Source organism: Danaus plexippus (assembly GCF_018135715.1).
Source record: "Danaus plexippus chromosome 9 unlocalized genomic scaffold, MEX_DaPlex mxdp_26, whole genome shotgun sequence".
Classification (NCBI taxonomy): domain Eukaryota; kingdom Metazoa; phylum Arthropoda; class Insecta; order Lepidoptera; family Nymphalidae; genus Danaus; species Danaus plexippus.
This window is the reverse complement of record NW_026869848.1, coordinates 1,372,282-1,394,894: the sequence shown is the minus strand read 5'-3', so window position 1 is coordinate 1,394,894 and position 22,613 is coordinate 1,372,282. Positions and strand designations below refer to the sequence as shown.

The 22,613-nt window shown below is 33.9% G+C and overlaps 1 protein-coding gene across 7 annotated transcripts in view; it reads left to right on the top strand.

Annotated features, from left to right (window-relative positions):
* The window catches only part of LOC116767749 (paxillin), a 34,497-nt gene extending 12,871 nt beyond the window's left edge, over positions 1-21,626 (top strand). For 2 of the 7 annotated variants that reach the window (XM_061527439.1, XM_061527437.1), the window contains exons 2-9: positions 8,035-8,255; positions 11,442-11,703; positions 14,812-14,905; positions 16,739-16,937; positions 17,818-18,024; positions 18,091-18,264; positions 18,339-18,569; positions 20,251-21,626. In XM_061527439.1, the coding sequence (XP_061383423.1) occupies positions 8,035-8,255; positions 11,442-11,703; positions 14,812-14,905; positions 16,739-16,937; positions 17,818-18,024; positions 18,091-18,264; positions 18,339-18,569; positions 20,251-20,517 (1,655 nt within the window). In that variant the 3' untranslated portion in view covers positions 20,518-21,626. Of the gene's footprint in view, positions 1-924; positions 1,121-4,472; positions 4,806-6,983; positions 7,199-8,034; positions 8,256-11,441; positions 11,704-14,811; positions 14,906-16,576; positions 16,597-16,738; positions 16,938-17,817; positions 18,025-18,090; positions 18,265-18,338; positions 18,570-18,707; positions 19,098-20,250 lie in introns of those variants that run through there. The other 5 variants (XM_061527440.1, XM_061527435.1, XM_061527436.1 and 2 more) reach the window with 5 other exon arrangements.
* The last annotated feature ends 987 nt before the right edge of the window (positions 21,627-22,613 follow it).

The window sequence follows — 22,613 nt, the reverse complement described above, 5'->3', positions numbered from 1 at the left end:
AAGTGTTTATTCTAAAGAAGTATTCGAATTTTTTTATAATGGCAATAAATTTTAATAATATCAATTTATTATTATTGTTATTTAAAATATATTCACATACATTTAAATTTATTTATTTATATATCTAAGATATTAATGTGATGCACAAAAGATAACTATCTCTAAATAGAGATCTCTGCCAGAAATCCTCTTGATAGAGGAAACAACAGAAGAAAAAAAATTATTGATAAAATAGGAACTCTCATAAATATAATCATTACTAAAATACTTTAATTTTTTTTATCTTCATTAAAATATTCTATCAGTGAGTATTTGCGTCTGTTTTATTTAAGTTATAAATTGTTTCCAATTAATCTTAAGGATTAAGGATGATCCCAGAATCGTTTGAAATGAGCGCCATCTATTCGATCAAACCGATATCAATCCGCACACGTTAAAAACCTGCGCTTATAGCGAGGCTGTTCTGTTACGATTACAGCTATCGACACAAGATGGCGTGAAATCTGATCAAATTAATTAGTTTACTGTATAATCGTTTAAATATACAATTCTTTAATTACTACAAATGATACAATATATATATTTTAGACTTTAAGCATTAATTGTTTTAGTAACTTTTATATAAGTTTACTATACCTAGTTATGCCAATGTCCTGATGTCAAGAGTTTATTAACCCTAATACTGCAGTAGTGTCCTGAAAATATTGCAGTATCCTACCTTTCAACGCCGGAGTTATTGAACAGTTTTCCTTAACTGGAATTATAACTATTAGCGTGATTAATTTTAGTTACTTAATGACGTGTTGTCCTGGATGTTGTTTATTCTCGTATTCGTCTCAGTACAAACAAGTATCTGTGTGAATTTATAATTTAACTAAATTAAGACTTTCAGTGTTTTTATACAAAGTTTCATTTTCTTCGTTATTTGGGATTGTGTATGAAAAAATCAAAACTTTTTCTATTTCCAATCGGTTCTTGTTAATGGAATACAAAACATATGGCGGGAGAACGCATTCCATAGCGAATATTCTGGATCATTCGTTCAGTGCTGCTTTAATTTTTGGAGCGAAATAAGTGTTCCATTTTCAAATTGCGTCGTAATATCCAATCAGAATGACTGGTAAGATGTTTCGGATATTTGATTCTTATTAATATTTAAAAAGCGTATTCATTAATTATTATCAAAAATATGATTGTATAATATTTTAATGCTTATGACGTCTGTGTTGGCTATCATCTTGTTAGTAAACAGGCGCGGCACACATAACAAACGGGATATCTATATAGGCAGTTACAAGAATATCGCAAGTACACTACGAGAAAAAGCTTCGCCTACAACTGCTACTTGTAATACTTTTTTTAACGGTATCGTTTAATTTACTGTCGTACAAATTTCTGTTCGTATAATTAACTCTCAAATTATATTTATTTTGTTAATTTATTCTTGAGATTTTTTATTAATATAAACTTAACCTATTTATTTGTGTCAGTTACATAGATTCCTTAAACACTCTTTTGATCCGTATAAAAACTTATCGATGTCAAAGTTGTCAATAATCATTTGCCGATTTTTTTTAATTTTAAGGTCGTAAGTGAGACATGCACATATATTTTACTTCTCACTATTATAGAATTCAATGTAAAATATAAATATAATATAGCCATTGTGATTTTAAATCATATATTATACTACAAACAAGTGTCCGCTATAATTGTATTTCTAATGACTTCCGTTTATCTGATAACTACTAACAGATTTTTTTGCTACCTTAAAATATAAATATGTTATTTTATTAAGAATCATCTGCTTTATTTCTAGATCATTCTAGTGTTCATTGATATTATGCAAATTTATATAATCTGTCAGTTGAATATAATAAATACTCTGTCGGCGTAACTTAAACATTGCGTCATAGATTCCCGCCCTTGATTTTGGTATTGACCCTCACAATATGACAAGTAATAGGTATATAACTAATTAAATAATATTAAATTTATAACGAATCTCGTGACATTCGGTAACAAAAGTATTCTGCTTTGTTACGCTCTGTTGAATGGAAGGGAATGACCATGATACTTATACCACTCATCACAGTATTGTTTTTGTCGCTTTTGTTTAGCGTGTCATGGGAGCCTTTGTTGTCGTAACAAATAACAAAAGTTTACGGCTATACGACACAGATAGCAATGGTATTGAATAGCTCGGCTCGTAATGTCATTATAGGAAGCAAACAGCAACATTCCCTGAACGAGCCTCGTTCCATATTCCCTTACGTGGTGGCCGCTCAAGATCCGTAATACATGCCCACCATTTTATGAACGCCCACGGATCTTTACCACTATGATAGCTCGTCCTATAACCCAACTTGTAAATAATGCCAGTCTTGATGTATTCGTTGAGAGTGTATGTTCGTTACATGTACATGTTAATAAAAGTGATACGAGACTATAGTTGAAGCTAGTGTGAGGCGAAGTAGGAGCTTCTTTAGACATAGAATTTAATTACAATCATATGAATAAATAATAATCTCGTGTTAAAAAATATTCGGAATGTTTTGCGGGTCGTGTTATCGTCTGCTAATTATCGTCTGCTAGTAACAACACTGTGCTCTGATCTGAAATATGTTTTAAATGTTATGTTTGGTAATAGTGTTCGTGCTTAAAGAGCGGCCAAATAGAGGGTCAATCAAAATTCGATGTATGACATACGGATGACCGACATATGTTGATCTAGAAATTTAGCAGGTTGGTTGGAACAGTTTCACGATGATTAAGAAACATTCAATCAAAATTTTATAATTATCTTAACATTCTTAAAATGGAATAACAAATTTGGTACCGAGTTTTGTTATGTACTTATCAATTTCGTATATTGATTTGCAAAATCTTCCATGATGCCAGTGCGAATGAAGCCTTAGCATAAAAAGAAAAAAATAGTATACATAGTATATAATGATTATCTAAGAGTTTTACATAAAAATTTTCAAAAGTATTTTTATATCGACGAAACAACATACATATATGTATGTCGTGTTTAATTGATGTCCATATCTCACAGATAATTTATTATGTTTATATAGCGAAGCGACCTCGCATCCACCACCCACCTAGGGTGACACCCACATCACCCTATTCTTTAATTAATTGAGTGACGTCACTGTCCATTTTGTTAATCCAAAGATGGTTGTAACTTGTAACGATTATCAAGCGACAGTGTTAACCAATTTTTCATATACATATATATATATTTACATTTATATATATATACATTTAATATTTAACGCCTACAATCATTATTATGTAAATTATATAATCTTGTATATTAAATTATTTAGATGTATATTCTATTGACGTGTTTGTGATGATTATTAAGACATCCGAGACTAAATAGGACTTCCTATCGAATATAAAAAAAATATATACAGAAATATTAAGTAATAAATAACAAAGCTCTTTTGGAGTGGATACTTTTTACAATAAAAGACGAAACTTCTCAGCATTCGCCAGTCGCTTTAATTTGGTGTACTAACATCATTATTACATTTATTTTTCATCGTTTGTCATATTCGCAATATAATTCAACGCTATTCAGAAGTATGTAGTATTTTTATTGACAGAATTCATTATATATAAGTATAATACACATCCCCGATCCGCCTTGAGCAAGCGTGGTGATTAATGCTCTAACCTCTCCATGTGAGAGGAGGCCTTTGCTCAGCTGTGGACACCGACAGGCTGATGATGATGATGATAACTATATATTATCTAAAGCTTTAACAAGTTATTCCTTTTCTATCGAACTCTCATCGATGTTATTTCTAAAATTACTAGTTATATACTAACGATCGAAACCTTACCATAATTAATTGTTTATTTCAAGTTCAGTAGTATAATAGAAACGTCATTATGGTTCACATTCAGTGACAGACGTTGAGGAATCCTCATAGATATACGTATTTAATATATGTGTGAAAGTCATGGTAGTGCGCGTGAAACAAACATGTTCCAAATATTAAAATACACTGCTAATACATTTTATATAAAATAAATTACTTCGTTACTTATGCTCAATGTACTGTTAAAAAGATGATTTAAAAAATTCTCTTCACGTTTCTATTGTGTTCTATAAAATGTACCATTTTGTTGATTATTAACTATAGAAAACAAAATATTAATATATTAATTTATAGTTTTTCAAAATAGTGTCAACGTCTTACTTGATAGTATAGTAAAGGAACATGAACACTTGTTTTCTGTTAATGAAAGAATTGTATGTATACATATATAAATATTATCGCTTACGTTATTTTTGTGAGACGCTATACTTTCCGGGCGCCGCCCGCCCACTGATCACGTAATACGTATTACCTAATTTTGTTAGCGATAAAGATATTAGAATACAGTTTGAATATTTAAAATACATGCGAAGGTTCGTTTGTGGGTCGATCAGGTCGGTGGAGTCCGCAGTGTTATGGAATATGTGTGTCGTCGAAATCATCTAACTGACGGGAATAGATCGTCATTCGTCCGGCATCGCCCCCAGCGATAACTTCGTCTCACACAAAGCTAGTCTTCATCTAGACGCAGTCGTAGCTCGACTGCATTCGGAATCAAACATCTGCGCCTTTTATACCCCCACTCGTAAGGGATGACGTCCGTGCGCACGCGCTCGGCATCCCCCAAAACGGTGTCCTTTTCACCGGTTCTTGAAAGGAAATACAGTGTTTCGAAGCTACCACCAGAGAGACCTGAACTGTCCTCGTCTGATTGGAGGAGATATTTCAATGATTTCAGTTCATACCTGGGTAAGTAGATAGAACATTTGGTGCTAAATGAGTCAGTTTCTATTGGACGACCTTGCGCTAATTCCGTACCGTTACTGGAGCGCGGTAAACAGTCTAACACACAACTAATATCATACAGATCTATTGTTATCAAATTTTCTGATAAACTAATATTTACTTTGTATATAACAAATATATTGTATATGTTATAATTAACGATCCATTTAAAACAAGAAACGTTGCATATAATTTCGCACTCCCGACAAAACTCAGTAGAGTACGCAGAAGATGTCTCATTATAAATATCATTTATTAATAATATTAGACAATTGCATATAAGAGATAAGTCTACGAGAGTGTCGTTGTAAGATAACCTTCCGTGGCGGCATTGCAATTATTCAGTTCTAACAATAGTTAATTCTTAAAAATAAGTTAAACCTATTTCAGTATTGATATTTATACATAGAACAGATCACATAATTTTTTTTATGTTGCATTTCGAAATGAGTTTTTATATAGGTACATATAATAAAGATTGTATATATGTACATATTACATTGCAATCATAATTTTACCAAATCTATAATTTCTCGTAATCGTTCATAACATGCCATATATAGAATTATATTTATATTTGTTCAATTCGAAACGAGTTTCCTTAAACGCCTACACGATTTTAAAAACATATCTCTAAGTTGGTATTTTGCCTTAAGCAATTTGAAAGGCGTTCTACATTTAATAAAACGGAATTCTCTATAATTATTACAATATGGATTTACGTTTATTTGAATTATTATGCTTTTTCGTCGGATTCGGTTATGTCTAAACATTTGGTTATAAAGGTAAATTATAAAACGAACAGCTTTATCATGATTTAGATAAAAATATTTTTTTGCTACAAAAATAATTGCAATCCAATTTATCGGGCTGAACGAAGAATAATCTTTTTATTTTTATTATTATTATAATTTGGGATGCAGATTTTATTTTTAGGACATGTGTAGGGGGTCAAAAGAAGGTCAACTCCAATTTTGTGCATAACCGCCTTTGTCCCCCCAAACGCCATCTTGGAAAAAGGCACTTTTTTCGCGATATCTCAGAATAAACTATACATTCTACAAAAGATTTGTAAAGACAAAATTTTAATAACATCTCCTCACCTATAAATATCGTTATCTTTGAGATTTCATTCGACACGAGAGAAAAAAATACAGTACAACAAACGCCTACTGGTATTTTTTTTTATTGATAAAAAAAATAATATTGTATTACAGTGTTTGTCCGTGAAGATATGACCCTATGTCCTCAGGAGACGAAACTTGTTCTGCTTTTATCAACGATGGCATATACGTTTAAGTTATTTTTTATTTTGGCCTTTTACACTAAGCCTTTTATAAAGATTAAAATACGTTAGTAATATTTATTTATAATAACATTAATTACATATTTTTTGTAACGTTATACCTTGATTTGCACTGTTCCAGAAAACATTTGAGAGCCAAAGTGATAGAATTATCTGGTTCTCACTATTTCCTTAGTAATATCTAAATACTTATTAATTTCCTTAAAAGTCTTGGTCAATACGTTACCCTTTTTATTTCACTTCTTTCATATATCGCAAAATACTTAAATTTCTTATACGTAATTAAATTATTGAAATTTCATAATACTATCACATTAAACATATTAACTACGTCTCGTATATGCTTGTCTGAATAAAAAAAATCTTTACTACCATACTTATTCGTGTAAACTTAAAAGAACGAGATAAATTCCGCGGAGCACGCGTCACCGCATGACGCCTCCTCATTATCGAAGCAGCGTCAGCACCTCCATTCACGATCGCATCTTAAAGCGACGAAAGCGCTTCAAATTCTATTAAACTGTCAAAAAGACATGTAATTTTACCTTTTTTCTTTTAGTTCCAAAACATGATGTCGTGATATAAAACAAATACATCTGAAAGAAAATAAATAACTTGTAACTAAGCGTAAGTTACCCTTTAAATTTAACAAAAGAAATGCTAGGTGATGTGAAAGTTTTTTTTTTCGCCTGACGTATCAATGGCATTTGAAATATTTACGTGAATAATGCTTTAGTAGGTACGCGAGCGGCTATACGGTCTGCGCCTGAGGTGAATCAGTACAGTATTAGTCCATAACAGAGTCGCCCGCGCCTCGTCCGTCTGAGGGCAAAGGATAAATTTTTTTTTCTTTGTCTTCAAGTTTTCTCGGATTTCGTGAACTTTACAGCCAGTGTGGTGTGTGCAAGCAAGGAGGTTTGCAAAGGAAATATAATGTCGAATGCGCATTACTCTGTGAACGATGATGTTTATGGTAAAATTTTGAAAACCAGTGCTGATTCCAAACCTCAGACGGATTACGCGGACGTGTTCGAAGCGGTAGAGGGACTTGGTACATACATTTTTATTATCTCGTGACTTCACAATTTCACGTCTCACAGTGAACCCTTTAACTGCATTAAGTGTTAGTCGTTAAATTGAAGTGTTCTCCCGAACTGAGAGTCTTTGTTGGTCTCTTGAATAGACAGCAATTGATTCATTTTATAGCACAGACCAAATGCATGATTTTTTATATTTACATCCGAAATTAAAATCGTGTCAATGAACTCGGCCGAAATCAAACCAGTTTCTGGTAAACGGGATGTCAAGGACGAGAATGATTTTTATATGCAAATTTAAAATAATTTACGTTTAACGCAAACAATATATATACACATACTTATATGATGTATAAAATTGTTCGCAATAATTTATCTTCAAATGTGTTCTTCATTGGAACCAATTAGGAATTTTGTTTTAACTGGAGTGACATCAGCGATGTAATGAAGCACACCAATTATGATACGGAACACTCACAACAAACAAACTTCATTGTTATAAAAATAGTAATATAGATAAAAGAATTCACGAATGTACGAGATCAGTATGCGACGAGAGTATTGAAATTACTTCTCATACTTATCTGTTACTTAGATTATTTAAATATCTTTCATGTGGGACGGGTTGGAGGCGCTTTAATATATATAAAAATTTTGCATAACTGTACGAACTTGGTTAACTTGAAATGAGGTTTTATATTCCCATCTCACTGCCCGTGATCACGGTTGCTGCAGAGTTACCGAGACGTCGGGTGTATGTAGTTTTTTTAAAAATAATAAAATAACGCGTAGTAATACGAAAATATTCGTTTAATTTTTTTGAGGTTTTATATGTTATTTTAAATTGCAGATGCTCTGCTGGCTGATCTCCAGAACTCTATAAACCCTGGACGCGTCAGTAGTCCGGGGAGGACAACTTCCCCTGGAGGTAGGACAGTGTCCCCAGGACGAACCGGCTCCCCGTTGGGTCGAGGCAGTTCCCCCGGCAGCCTCAGCTCCCCAACTTCCACTGGTTATGGCTCCATCAACGGTTCGAGGAACATCAGCTCGGATTACGCTAAACCCGCTTCCGTAAGTATCAAAATAACCTATATAGTCTTATATGGAGCACTTTCGACTCTGACAGAAATTCTATTACTGATTATTTTAGTAAATCAAAGACAACATTAAAACTTTTAATTGAATGTAACTATGTTTGCATATAAAAGAATTCAGTCTAGAATTAAATCTACGTAGGCTATATATAAAACCTTTCGTAATGAGCCAATAAACAAACTCGATCGTATTGAACAGATCTGTTGCACAAAATTCATCTTAAATCGATTAATTTTAATTAAATTAAAAAGTCACGTTATTAACAATTAATGTGATTATATTTAGATATTTGTATTGGAATATGACGTACAACGAAACACCCTGTAGATTAATGTTATATAACTTGTATATAGTAAACATTTTCCTTGGAATACAAAAAAGAAGGTAATTCAGAGATTTAAAAAAAATCTATTATATTAGTTTTTTACATAACACCTTGAGCTACAGACTGACAGAAAGTCTGTCTCGTATGTTCAGTGTAAGGGAATAGGTAATCTTTCGCTGGTTCAGTGTTATCAGTGAGAGATTATCTCTGTACCTACAAAGGGATCTTGTGCCAGCATCGGAAGTATTAAAAAGCGTCCAAAGATAACTTTTATCTTAAGGAGATTCAATTTAGTACGACACCATGATGTAACTACATAGTAAATATATTATAAAAAGGTGGTATATGAACCAGTGTTTAGGATCGTTTCAATTTTGGAAGGTCTGTAAATTGTTTATGGTTCCTTACATATTGTTGAAACCTAATAATTTATAACTCCAATTCAAAAAAATATTATATGTTTATTATAAAAATTTAATCTGTGAGAAAAATTTTACGTATCAATATACTCGTCAGGTTTATGTTCACGTTGAAGTAGGAGACTTTTATGTCTGCGTGTAATCAGAAAAAAAATCTTTTTAAAAAATTGAGGGGGTTCAAACTTATTCTTACAAATTAAAGTCTTGTTACAAATTATCTACAAATTTTAATTGAATCAATTAAAGTGAAAACATTCTTAGGTCTTTGTTACCTCAAATTATATTATTTATAGTCAAAAAATAATGTGATTTTTCTATCAAAATGGCGAGTATAATTTGTAGAATGAATTAAATCTTTCGATATTAGTAATGGTGATGAGCATTCGGCCTCAGCTTAGTCACCAAGCCCAACAGGGACACTGCCCTTGTGTACAGAATCATTTATTTTGAACTCTAAAATATCGGGATTAGATATAAAATTGATTGAATTGTATTATACTTACGATTAATCGTAAAGCAAATTTCATAATCTGTACTGATATTTTCTTAGTGACCTGTTTTGTTGCTTTGAAAGGTCTATTAAGAGAGTATTGTTCCAGTATCAAGATTTTCTCAATCCTGGATCGCGTCTCCTCCATTTTACATGACACTGGCAGAATATACTGTGCACGTCTTTGCACGGATGAAGGCCATATTATAAAAAAATATATATATTTCCTTTAATGTCACTTACCACGTTCTTCTCCGTTAAGTTAAAAGGTAAAATCAGAATTGTTTCAGAGTCCTTGACCTAAGAAAATGTTTAAGAACTTACCCTTGTATGCATTATATTAGACAAACTAAGCTAAAATGATTTTGCTAAACTTATTATAAAGATTTTATCCTGCTAATATTAAATATGCAAGGGCTTGTTAGGACGTGTGGATATCTGCGGCTCTTTCACACAGAATCTAATCGAACAAATTTGATCAAACTTTAAAGAAATATAGTTCAGACGTCAGAATAAGACGTATGGTATAATTTAAAACGAAATTATATATAAATACCGCAGAATGAAGATATATCAGGTGTATTGTGTATGGAGTGACGTGTCTATGTAATATTTATATATAAACATGGCTACCAGTCGTTTATTATGTTTATCGTCTTACCAAAATACATTTCTCTAAGCCTAAATCCGCAGGCAACCTGGACCAAGTCGCGGGCATAAACTAGTTATTTTAATATACAATTAAAAATACAATCCTAATACAGATAGTCACTAACAATAAAAATTATTTCTGTTGAATTATTCCGCAACTATTTGTGATGTTTAAAAACAAAGTCTTATGCAAAAATTCTCAGAATAGGCGCGAGATGAATCGAACTTGGTTCTGAGAAAAGGGAGATTGCTTTATCAGTCGTCCCTCGTGACAATGTTGGTGCCTTGCTATTCGGAGGTATAAGACTATTCGCTCTATATAAATCATAACTCTCGTATATGATATATGATACGAGTGACATAGACAGTTCGAAGGTCCTTTCCTATCCGTGATGGGGATGGTTTTTAAAGATAAAACAAGCACAAATTATCTCTATATTACTTAATAAGATTAGCAAACATATATTCAAGGTCATTCAAATAACTCCTATAGTAGATTTTTTTAAGTCTCTAGAAAGCCTATAGAGAGAACAAACTGGCTGTCTTAAAAAACCTGAATTGATATATCTCGAGAAGAAGTCGAAGTGAATTGTGTTACTCGCAGGCTATATAGTCGTAATCATATAAAAAATAATTCAGGATTTTCATACAAAAACATCACGATCGGGATTGTATATGGCCTGTTATATGCCTTTAAATTTATTTATTACTATATAATATATTATAATATAAATTATAGACACTATTAAATTTTATTTGGCGTTAAGCTAAATTAAGAATTTATTATTAAAAGCGCCATCTCGATTCTGCTATAAGAACGTTAGTTTCAATTGAGTTTTGTACTTTTGATAGTTGGCAAGATGCCAGCTTGGGAGAATAAAGATCACTACTAGACTAGATAGCAACTAGATGGCGTTGTTTATAGTTTACATTGTAAGGAAAAAAAATGTATATAGAGTTTTAGTATGGATATTAAATAACATATATCATTATTAGGCGATCTTATACGAGATATCCTTTTAGGTGTTATGTGTTTCGAATGTGTGAATAAAATTGATATTTTTTTTATTGCCTTGCAGTATAAAGTTGATATAAATAGTGTAGGCAGTCCGGTAACGTTAGATACTATATTAACTATCATCATGTTTGTTTTCAAATGCCAATTATTCTACTCCCGCTATAAAGGTGATGAAAATATTTTTTTTCTATATAATTGGCTATTTTTGTAGAGATTAAATAAATATAGCATAAAAGTAATGAAAGACTATTGTTTACAGCCGACCTACCAGAACACAACATCAGTTCACGAGAAAAAGTTTACGAATTTCACCAACTCCCCGGCGTACACACCACAAGCCAACAGCCACAGTCACAGTCAAAGCCACAGTCAAAGCCATAGCCACAGCCAGCCCCAGCCAGGCTATGGCCGGACCGGTCGCAACCTGTCTGAACTCGACACTCTTTTGGACGACCTGAGCAACGCCAGATACGGCAACTATATGGACAAGTCATACAACACGCTGCAAACTGAGAGAAACGGTAAGCGACATAACTATCTATTGTTCTTATTGCCTTAATTTGTCATAAATAGATTAATTGTTTACTCTCATAAATATATATGTGTGTGTGTGTCTGTGTGTACGTGTGTGTGTGTGTGTGCGTATTGTCAAACGTGTCTCCTATCAATTTGTACAAAATATATATGCGTATTCGTAAATATGTGAGAAGAAGTCACTAGAACATTTTTTTTTCTAAATTTAAATATGATCATAGACTATTAATTCTATAAAACTTTTATTACTACACAAAACATCCGAAGATACACTGTCTATGACGTTATCTCGTTCAGACATGATATAAGCAATCCATTCACAAGATCAAAGCTTCTACTCACCGCTGAGATCCCCTTTGTGATTGACTAAGTCAGTTAGTATTAGTATTTTCATTAACTAAATCCGTCGCCATCAATGTAACGGTATGTAGCGGTATTAAAATTAAATTTTAATAATTAAATATAGCAACATTGAATAATTAATAATTGATTCTGGCAACACTATGTATATATGTTTCACAATTAATAACCCTGCCAGTTTCTGGCACTATGCGATTACAATAGTATGATTTATTTCAAACACTAGTTATTAGCATCTGTCTTTACTTGCATTACGATAATGTAATATTATACTAATTATATATAAAAATTACATATTATAACTTATAACCTATACCTAAGACTACATGATTGCCCCGATGTTAGGATAGCAATACCATTCCATAGCTTATTTGGTATCAGGAATCTTCTGGTTCACACGGCTTGGTGTTCGTTCCGCGGAGTCAGTGACGTCACTCGTTATATGATATCTTATCCATACAACGATATTGCCCCGGCGATGTTCATTTTCTTTATAATTTGTAGCGCGTACGTAACATACTTGAATTGTTTACAAATAAAAACAGTGTACTCACACTAAGGACTTACTTTTCATACTGTTATTACAGGTTCCGTTCATAGCTTAATTCAAAAAAGGAACAGATATTTTTTTTATATACGTTTAAAGGAAATGACGTAAACTTTCATTGGCAGCCAACGAGTCTGTTCGATCTATATTTATTGACTGTGTTTCAATAATGATGTAATGTCCATAGCTATTTGCGTCGTATGTTCCCATATTTACACTGGTGTGTAGCTATTCCAGGGCTAAATACCCTAACATGAGTACGCTTAGTCCAAGTTTGCATAGACACTACGTACGAAGCGTTTCAAGTTTATCATACAATAACCTACATTTAAATTATACCTAGCCTATGCCTATGCTACTTTATGTTTGTGCACTTAATTTTGTACAGAGAGAAACGAGTAATGTGCGAATAAAGAGTATGCAAATACATCTTTTATGAAGTTTTCTGACGTAACTAAAGATTCGGGGTGTTAAATTTAATCTTATATGTTATCCTGACAAATGATCTATATTATTGGAAAGTTTTACCAAAATGGAATCCGTAGTTTTTGTCTGAAAGTGTAACAAACATCCTCACATATAGACTCTCTATTTTTTCCTTCAGTAGGATTATTTAAAGCACATATAAAGTATGGTACTATAAAATTACTGTCAAATAAAATATATGTATAGGACACAAAAATATTCTTAGCTTTTAATAGATTTTATATCTGATAAACTAAGTCATAAATAGGTTCCGTTTAAAATTAAAATCGACGATCGTGTCATCATCGGAACCCTAATTCTAAGGAAAACCGACATCAAGTATATCGAACGTAAAAGTTTTCTAAAAAATACAGTTTTCTTTTATTCAAATAAAACTAATATTTTCGGATTTCCCATGGGATTTAGATTATTTTAACTACATACTCCCGACGCGACGTTTCGGTTACTTTGCAGCAACCCTGATCACGGGCAGGCGAGACGTGGATGAGAATTTATTTTCTTTTATTATTTAATCACTGATAGTTATTGTTTTATTCGTCAGAGTTAGTTTATATAATTTCTTCTCCCTACCATTCGTTAAATATTTGACAAAAAAAATGATAAGGCATAAAAGTTAGTGTTGAATTTTGTTATCTCTTACCAGACGCATACAGATTCACTTTTCTCCTTTATATACAGATAGACTGTATATATATAAAGAAGTATATATGCATATATTGTTTATTCTCCTACGAAGCTGGGTCAAGTCGCTAGTTAATGTCCAGTATACAAACTGACGTATATCTTTTACAGCTTGGCATTGACTCGTTTCCTCCCCCCTTCCCCCTTCTCATCAAGCCGATGTATTTTCCATTGTTTTCGGCCCCACTTTCGATTCTAATTTTGACGCCATTTCTATAACTGTAGCGTTAACTGAAGACGATCTTGCTAATATATAACTAGTTTATATTATATCAATTTTTTTTTATTATTTTAATTCAAATGAAAAAAATACACATTGAATTTTAATTCTAAGCTTTATAGATAAATAACATATAAACGACGAAAACAAAAGTAATCGAAAAAGTCTCTATATGGTAACTAAAAATATGTCCAACCGTCTGGCTGTATTTAGAGTTTTAGTTATAAAAATATATATATATATAAATTAAAATTATAGATTTTAAATAACATGTAATTCTCTTCGGCCTTCAATCCAACGCTCTATATACTTAATACAGTGGTCGGCAGGACCGTAATTTCTTTTAATTTGACCTCTTTGACATATGTCATAGTTCACACATTCTTTGGATGTAAGTTAACACGTTTGACTTATAATTTTATTCACTGGCAATAATTGACGGTTATTAAAGTTTAATGACAGGTACAAAATGACACATTAGAAAAATAGATACGATGTAATAATTCGTGTTTCCTCCACACAGTACCCAAAAATATAATCCGTCCAACAAATAAAAACTTTGACGTTGGCAGAATATTTCACGATTCCAGTGCGGATGAAGCCTTAGCATAAAAAAAACTTATCTAACAAAATGAAAATCTGTAAAATAATAGAATTGTTAATATTAATAATAATATATTAAATGATATCTGCCTTATCATTTCTTTATATTTGATGAAAAAAGACAGTGTAAGAAATTAGAAAATTACGCTAATTTATGTCGGAGTCAGATTATATTCTTGTATTTCTTTTGACCTGAAGATGGCTACTCTCGCACCAATGGTGCCACGAGCCCCTCGTCCAGGCCCACTGTGGACTCCTTACTGGACCAGCTCAGCACCGACGTAACTAATGGGTGAGTTTGACTAAATTTAATTTCCGTAACTTAATTTTCAATCCTCTAAAACCTTAAGTTTATTCACTTTATTGGTATAAAATTAATAATTAATTTTAATTAACAATTATCAACTAATTGAGGGGTCGGTAAGAGGCCCAGAAAAACAATAGGGACGTTGGGTAGAGGCATGGGGTGGGATTTGTAATTTGATTTAGCTAGCGCATGTTATAGTGTTTTTGGAAGTTAATGAAAATGTGGGGGCGTTAAAAAAATATATATTTCAAAATGGGCAGCATACAAAATATGTTTCTGAACCCCTGAAGTAGGGAGATAAAATCGTTCGTTATTCAAAAACTTGATTAAATTTTCAAACAGATTTTAAATACGTCGAAACATTTTCTCATATTGCATTATGTAAATAATCTATTCTCATCTTAATAAACATCACTATATTGTAAGTAATCTCCATGTAAATATTTATACAAAGCAGCATACAACGCGTATGTCTGGACAGAATTTAATGTCTCCTGTCTGACGGTCGCCAAATCATTATAATGATTTTCTAGCTAGTTTCTTTGCAAATGTATATATTTTTGATATAAAATGAGGTCAAGCACATACATACATACGATATGTGTGTACTATCACCAGACTGGATTCGAGACTAGAATTGTCTTTGGCACATATATATCAAATTCAACTTTGATGTTGCAAATAACTTTGTAGGTCGAATGTTGTTTTATTTGGTAAAAAAAGGCAGAGTATATATGATTAAAAATCTCTGAAATCAATGAAAAAGTTATGTTAGTTGTTAAATTTAATCACAGTTTCTATTTTTATATACATACTTATTTATACTGTTCAGTGCATGTATATCTGGTTACGATCTACGTCGGTCTGTTCATTGATTTTGGAAAAGATTTTATTTTGTCTAGTGGGCCGTGTGGAAATTATATTTTCGTAACGTCTCTAAATAGATCATACGTCACACCGGTTTCTGATAATCACTAGGAAAACCGAACTGTATACGTTACAGATACACACGTACATAGGTTTAGTAACAACACAAAGTTCTTGCAAAATACTACGGAAATCGACTAATTACATAATGTTATAGTATATATATATATGTGTGTGTGTACTTGGCCACGGTTGCGATATTAAATTAAGATTTCTCCAAATCAGATCAAAGTTCAATATTCGTTGTAATAAAATTGCTGTAGGGCGAAATGCTACAAAAAAATCTCTCGCAACGTTACCCTATAAACAAAAATATTTCCCTATAAATATACCTTCTATGAGACTTATTATGTCGCTTTTCCCAAAAAAAAAAACATCCTTTTCCCCTTAAAATGTCGTCCATTTATACAATTCCAGGAATCCTTGAATTATTACTAGTCTCACATAATGTGATAATTGTTGGCAAACACTCCTATTTCTAATACGCATTCGTTAGCCACTTTGTCCCTAATGGTCCTAAACAGCTGGTCAAATAAATCAGAATAGTTATAATCATTAAAACATATTACTATTTATTATTGTTATATTTCATTGTTTGTTAATAAACATCCGTGACGTCATAATGGCAAAAAGTAAGGAAGTAATGCCAAACTACATTGCCAACGTCGTTTAGCTCATGGTATGAGACTATTTAATTTGATCTATGGAAGAATAATTCAATTAACTATGATTTGGTTATGTCCAACATGGTGAGTTTGATGTGTCTTGCATGTAGTGTGGTCAACTGATCAAGTCTTGATGTCTCGAAATCTGTGCGGTCATTCAATCCTTAAACTATCGATGGAACAAGTCATGCAGTGTCCTCAAAACTGGCTCATCCTGTCTTCTCAGCCGTTCGTCTGTATCTCCGATCCCATCCGGTACTCTCCCGCGACCTGGCACCAAACAGGTGACGGTGACCGTTCAAGAGACGGTGGTCGAACCAGCCCAGCCACCACCACCACCACAGGCCACCACCGTGAGACACCATCACGCCTCCAGCGCTACTAAGGAGCTGGACGACTTGATGGCATCCCTCTCAGACTTTAAGGTGAGTACTATGAACTTTCAATACATTTGCATAACAGTAAATAAATGGATGTAAGGGAAAATATACGAATCAAGGTCAATCATCCCGCGTTCGAGATGTAGTCAACAACGTATGTTTTATCGATTTGTCAAACTATAGATCAAACTCCTTGGATGGTAACACTGAAAGCGATCCGTCATCCCTAGCAACAAGTCCTCGGCTTAAAATATAATAATATTAGTTATAACAAAGTTATTCATTAAATGTGTCTCGGTTGCTACGTTGTAATAGTATCTCTGAATTATCTCAATATTTGAGCGTTTAATGGCATATGCGGTTGCCAAAATGTCAGAGGACCTCCAATAAAACGGAGCACTTCATCACATCAAACAAAGGGAGTCACCCGGTTCTGTATGATACGTAGATGTGGAACTAAACAGACTGGCGAGGTTTGTTTGATCATAAATGTCAAAATCTAAACAACGTGAGTCAGAATATGTTCTAATATAGGTCCGCAGCTGTCATGGCCACTTCGGCACACTGCACTACAGTATATTAACAGGTCGACTTTCTTAGAGCACGTCTATTTCCAGTGGTGCGAACGGTTCGCTCCCAAGACCAGCCGCCGTCTCACTCCTGCACGTTGAATATCTGGCGCCTAAAGATAGTTCTGTATTACGTCACAGGTGTAGTGGGGCCGTGAGATTAATATTAGAGTACACAGAGAATTCACTAGCACGGCATTCACTCGCAACGCTCCCAGCGATCGGATAGCATCTGTACGTCAGACGATGATCATTACGACTTGACATAACACTTATATATATTTTATTATATTCATACATTCGGAACATTATCTTTGGGCAATGTTTCGTGAGAGTAATCGATATATCTGGTTCAGGTAAGCGGCGGTGCAGGTCCAGGCGAACAAGGGACCCACGTGTACAGAGAGAGGAAAGCCTGGGAGGAACATTACCGCAGCCCGCAACCGGAGGCCGCTTCGCTGGAACACATGCTTGGCTCTCTTCGAGCAGACATGAGCCGCCAAGGAGTACAAACACCCCAGAAGGGATGCTGCAACGCCTGCGAGAAACCGATCGTCGGACAGGTGGATGGGATAGCATCGAACAAAATTTGGTTATCAAGAATGGAATAAATGACTGGTTTCCCTCAGGTCATCACAGCGCTGGGACGCACGTGGCATCCCGAGCACTTCACGTGTGCTCATTGCAACCAAGAGCTCGGCACCAGGAACTTCTTCGAGCGCGACGGCCACCCGTACTGCGAGCCCGACTACCACAACCTGTTCTCACCGAGATGCGCCTACTGCAACGGACCGATCCTGGACGTTAGTGTATATCCGTAGAAAGGATCTAGAGAAGAAAAATAGTTAAAAACATTTAATTCGATAATAATTCACAGAAATGCGTGACGGCGCTGGAGAAGACCTGGCACACGGAGCACTTCTTCTGCGCTCAGTGCGGCCAGCAGTTCGGGGAAGAAGGATTCCACGAGAGGGACGGGAAACCGTACTGTAGGGCCGATTACTTCGACATGTTCGCGCCGAAGTGCGGCGGCTGCAACAAGCCGATCATGGAGAACTACATCTCCGCCCTGAACACACAGTGGCATCCTGACTGCTTCGTCTGCAAGGTAAGTCGCTCTCCCTCCCGATACAGCGGAACTATCACCAACCATGACAGGTAAAGTATACTACTGATGACAGGTTAAGTATGCAGGAACATTTATTATGTATGAATTTAACTATCATGAAAATCTGTGGCACTACAGGATTGTCAGATGGCTGTTAAGGGAAAAACCTTCTATGCGATGGAGGGTAAGCCGGTATGCCCGAAATGCGTCGGAGTAGACGGCGAGGAAGACGAATGAGGAATGATCCCCCAAAAGATGCCCCCCCCCCAATTTTTCTTTCAGCTATGCTAGTCATGACGTATGAACACAATACGATACACAGAATAGAACACGACACTCGCAATACTAGTGTTAGCGTTACTTAGGAAATATTAATGATAAAAATTAAAATATTTATATTATATATTTTTGTAAATTATTGTAAAGTTAAGTTTATAAATAAAGAGACAGAAAAAAAAGAATAAAAATAAAAACAAACGAACAAAACAAATAAACAATTAAAAAAAATAAAAACAAAACAACACAAAATTTTAACTGACATTCGATGCTTGTCAAGGTCGTGTGCGCACGCGCATGGCAATGACCGCTTATCTATTAGCATTAGGTGGAAGGTCGCGAAAAAATACAGTCGAAAGTTAAATAGGGTCAAGACCGCGGTACAGCCTAGTATAGAGTTACCGGCACAGCTGACCACCAAAATAAACATGACGTCACTGACGGTTAACTATCTGTAGTTAAACTATGCTATATAATAAAACAGCCACTTAATCAAAATACCCAAAGTTTTAAAGATCTTAATGTCTCACAGCCCCCATACTTGTTTTGCCCCAAAATACTTCAATATTTTTCTCTAAACATCATTGTATTTTATATGAGAACATATTCTCATAGCGAGACTAATGGTCCCGTTATAAATACTAGCCGTTCGTATGCCAGAGTCGTGTTAAGACGGTATAAGACGACATTCAATGAAATGGAAACAGTGACAATGTCGTGGTGTAGCGTGTGATAATGGACAACAGCGTGCGGGAAACGTAGCTGTTTTGAATTGAAAAAATAATAAAATAATATTAATATTAAAGATGTCTGAGCTACAAAAAAATACGCGTCACACGACTGGAACGATTAAAAATATATAACGTCCAAGTACTATACAATTTAGCTAAAAACTGTAATATGAACGAGCTCTTATTAATGTTTAATAATAACTACGTCTGACATGTAGGTATAGTATATATTATTCACTATGAGTGAATTAAAAAATATTACTTTTTTTTCAAGCAGTTGTTCTACTGAATTGGTCACCAATATCCATAAACACGTGAGGTAACTTTAAATGTATAGATCGCGATATCAGGATATAGTGGACGATTCCTTGTTTCAACTCTCCCATGCGGATAACTTCGTTCTTATTAATATCTTCTCCGGATATTCTCGTAATCACGGTCTCGTGAAACTCTAAAGGATTGCAAAATAATGGACCTCATAACACACGTCAACATCAATTGCTTTACGAATACATCTTTCAGGAACAAATTACGACGAAAATTTTACTGGAAAAAAAAGTCATTAACCAATCTTCCTATTTTAAGAATGTCCAGAAAATCGAAACAAATCTGGACTACTCCTATTCCAAGATCGTCCGAAACAACAAATCTTAAACATCAAACGTCCGTTCCAGGAATGCCGCGAGCCTTTCCACGGCGGTTCATTCTTCGAGCACGAGGGCCAACCGTACTGCGAGACTCACTACCACGGGAAGCGAGGATCTCTGTGCGCCGGGTGTCACAAGCCCATAGCCGGGAGGTGTATCACGGCGATGTTCAGGAAGTTCCACCCGGAACACTTCGTCTGCGCGTTCTGCCTCCGCCAGCTCAACAAGGGCACCTTCAAAGAACAGAACGACAAACCCTACTGTCACGCCTGCTTCGATAAACTCTTCGGCTGAAACAGCACACTAGCGGCTCCACAGCTATGATACAATAGAGAACTCGTCACAAAATAGTTTCTTGAAATGTCCTTGAAATACAAGTAACTTCAATGATTTGAAAAGACTTGAGAATATAACAAAAGCGATATCGTAAACAGTGATCGACATGTTTGAATCATTTAAGGAAAAAGTAATTTTCATGTCATTATTACGTATAAGTTAAAAAATATATGTAATTTTGAACAACGAAATCTAAATTTGCTTATAAAAAGCATTAAAATATATATCTTTTCAAATTCTGCTCGCTAAAGTTTCAATTCAGTACTAAATTATATATATATATATATAACTCAGCATATATTTTAAACGTACAGACAGACATCTAACGATATTTGTTATCGAATATCAGATATACGACGCACAACAAATTGCTCATTTTGTATGTTTACTCTTAGTTAAGATAGATGGCACTAGCGGTGTCCTTGAGAACTATTGTTAAAATGTATGTAGCCTTCAAAATAAATCTACAATAAGTGAATCGATTAATGATATATACGAGTAACGTTTAATTAATATGTAACGAGGGAGCTGTGTTCGTGTGACGGAACTAAATTAATTATGTGATTAGACACGTCGGTCTAAACGTCATAGACGCCATGTTTGGAATTATTCTGTTGTAAGCGTAAACAAAATGGCACGTTATTAAAAATAAAGGCCTGTGTACACTTGATGGATTTTTTTTTTTCGCTTTGTTATAATAAACATAACCTCGATTTAATATTATATTATAATATAATTTATATGCATTTTCTTAATATTTTTTTTATTTTAAAAACGTTTAAGTCGAATCTTCCATTAGTGTAAAGTTTTTTTGGTACATTTATAATGATTTTTGTTCTGTTACTTCCATTTCGTGGCTCGTTAGTTATGATGAGTGCCAAAATTCGTTTAATCTCGCCTTCGCCGATATTTTTATAGCATTGATGTCTCCGACTCGTACCGCAAACAATTTTGTTGTTTATATTTACTACACCGAAAGGTCATATTTCCGTGAAACTGTTTTCATTGTACCACGATTTTATTGAATCTGTAATATTTTAACAAATATATTTTGTTTTTGATAATTTCTTCCGTCTTTCATTTCACTGCCCAACAGAGAATGTGTCTACATTGAAAGAAATGATTTTTTCATTTTGTTATAGAAATATTCACCTTATTAATGCTGTAAGGATTTATAAGTAGTATGGCGAGAGGAACTAGGGGCGAGGGGATCCGAGGGATCAGGTAGGAGGTAAGAACATTAGTACATACACACATATGCATTCGGATCCGCATTTATGTACCCGAATCTTGTGCAGACGACAATCTGAATCTGCCACCTAGTGACGACCGGAGATAGTTTTGCTTTGCTACGTTATTAATATTTTTATTATGAAACAATGAAATCTAAATTTATTCAGTAATGGTTGACAATTTTGTAAAATATTTAGTGGAACATTGAATAATATCTTTAAAAAAAAACGGAATTCGAAATTACTTTATCATAAAAAAAAAGAATCCCGCCAAGTCAGACTTTAATAGAAGCAATAAAAATTACTCGTTGAAATGACGTAATCCTACTTTAAAAAAAATGTATTATATATGCATTTGAACAGTTTATTTCGATCAAATGCCACATTACTGCTTTGGACTCCGTGGAATTGGTAACCACGTTTTTTTAAACCAATCCACTCGACTTTCATCACAGACGTAGTAGCCAGTCTCTCAGATTTTATAGGAAACAATCAGTTTTATAGCATAAACTTTGGAGAGGGTACGCAGGACTTACACAATTTAATATCTCCTTACCGTTTTTACCATCGTCATATCAAACTCCTGGCGAGTCTCCGCTGTTTCATATCAGTCCTATTACCCATTAAAACGCGAAAGGTTTCCTACTTCCTCATGAACACATTAATTTAATTTTAATGTCTTCTAGGCTAAACAGGTTTCACATTCAACACCTACGTTTTAATTTCAACCTCGTAATGATCGAATAATAGTCGTGCACTATCCAGTCTTCTTAAAAATATGTGTTAACTTCAAATGAGTATATTGTATGAGTATCGTTTCAA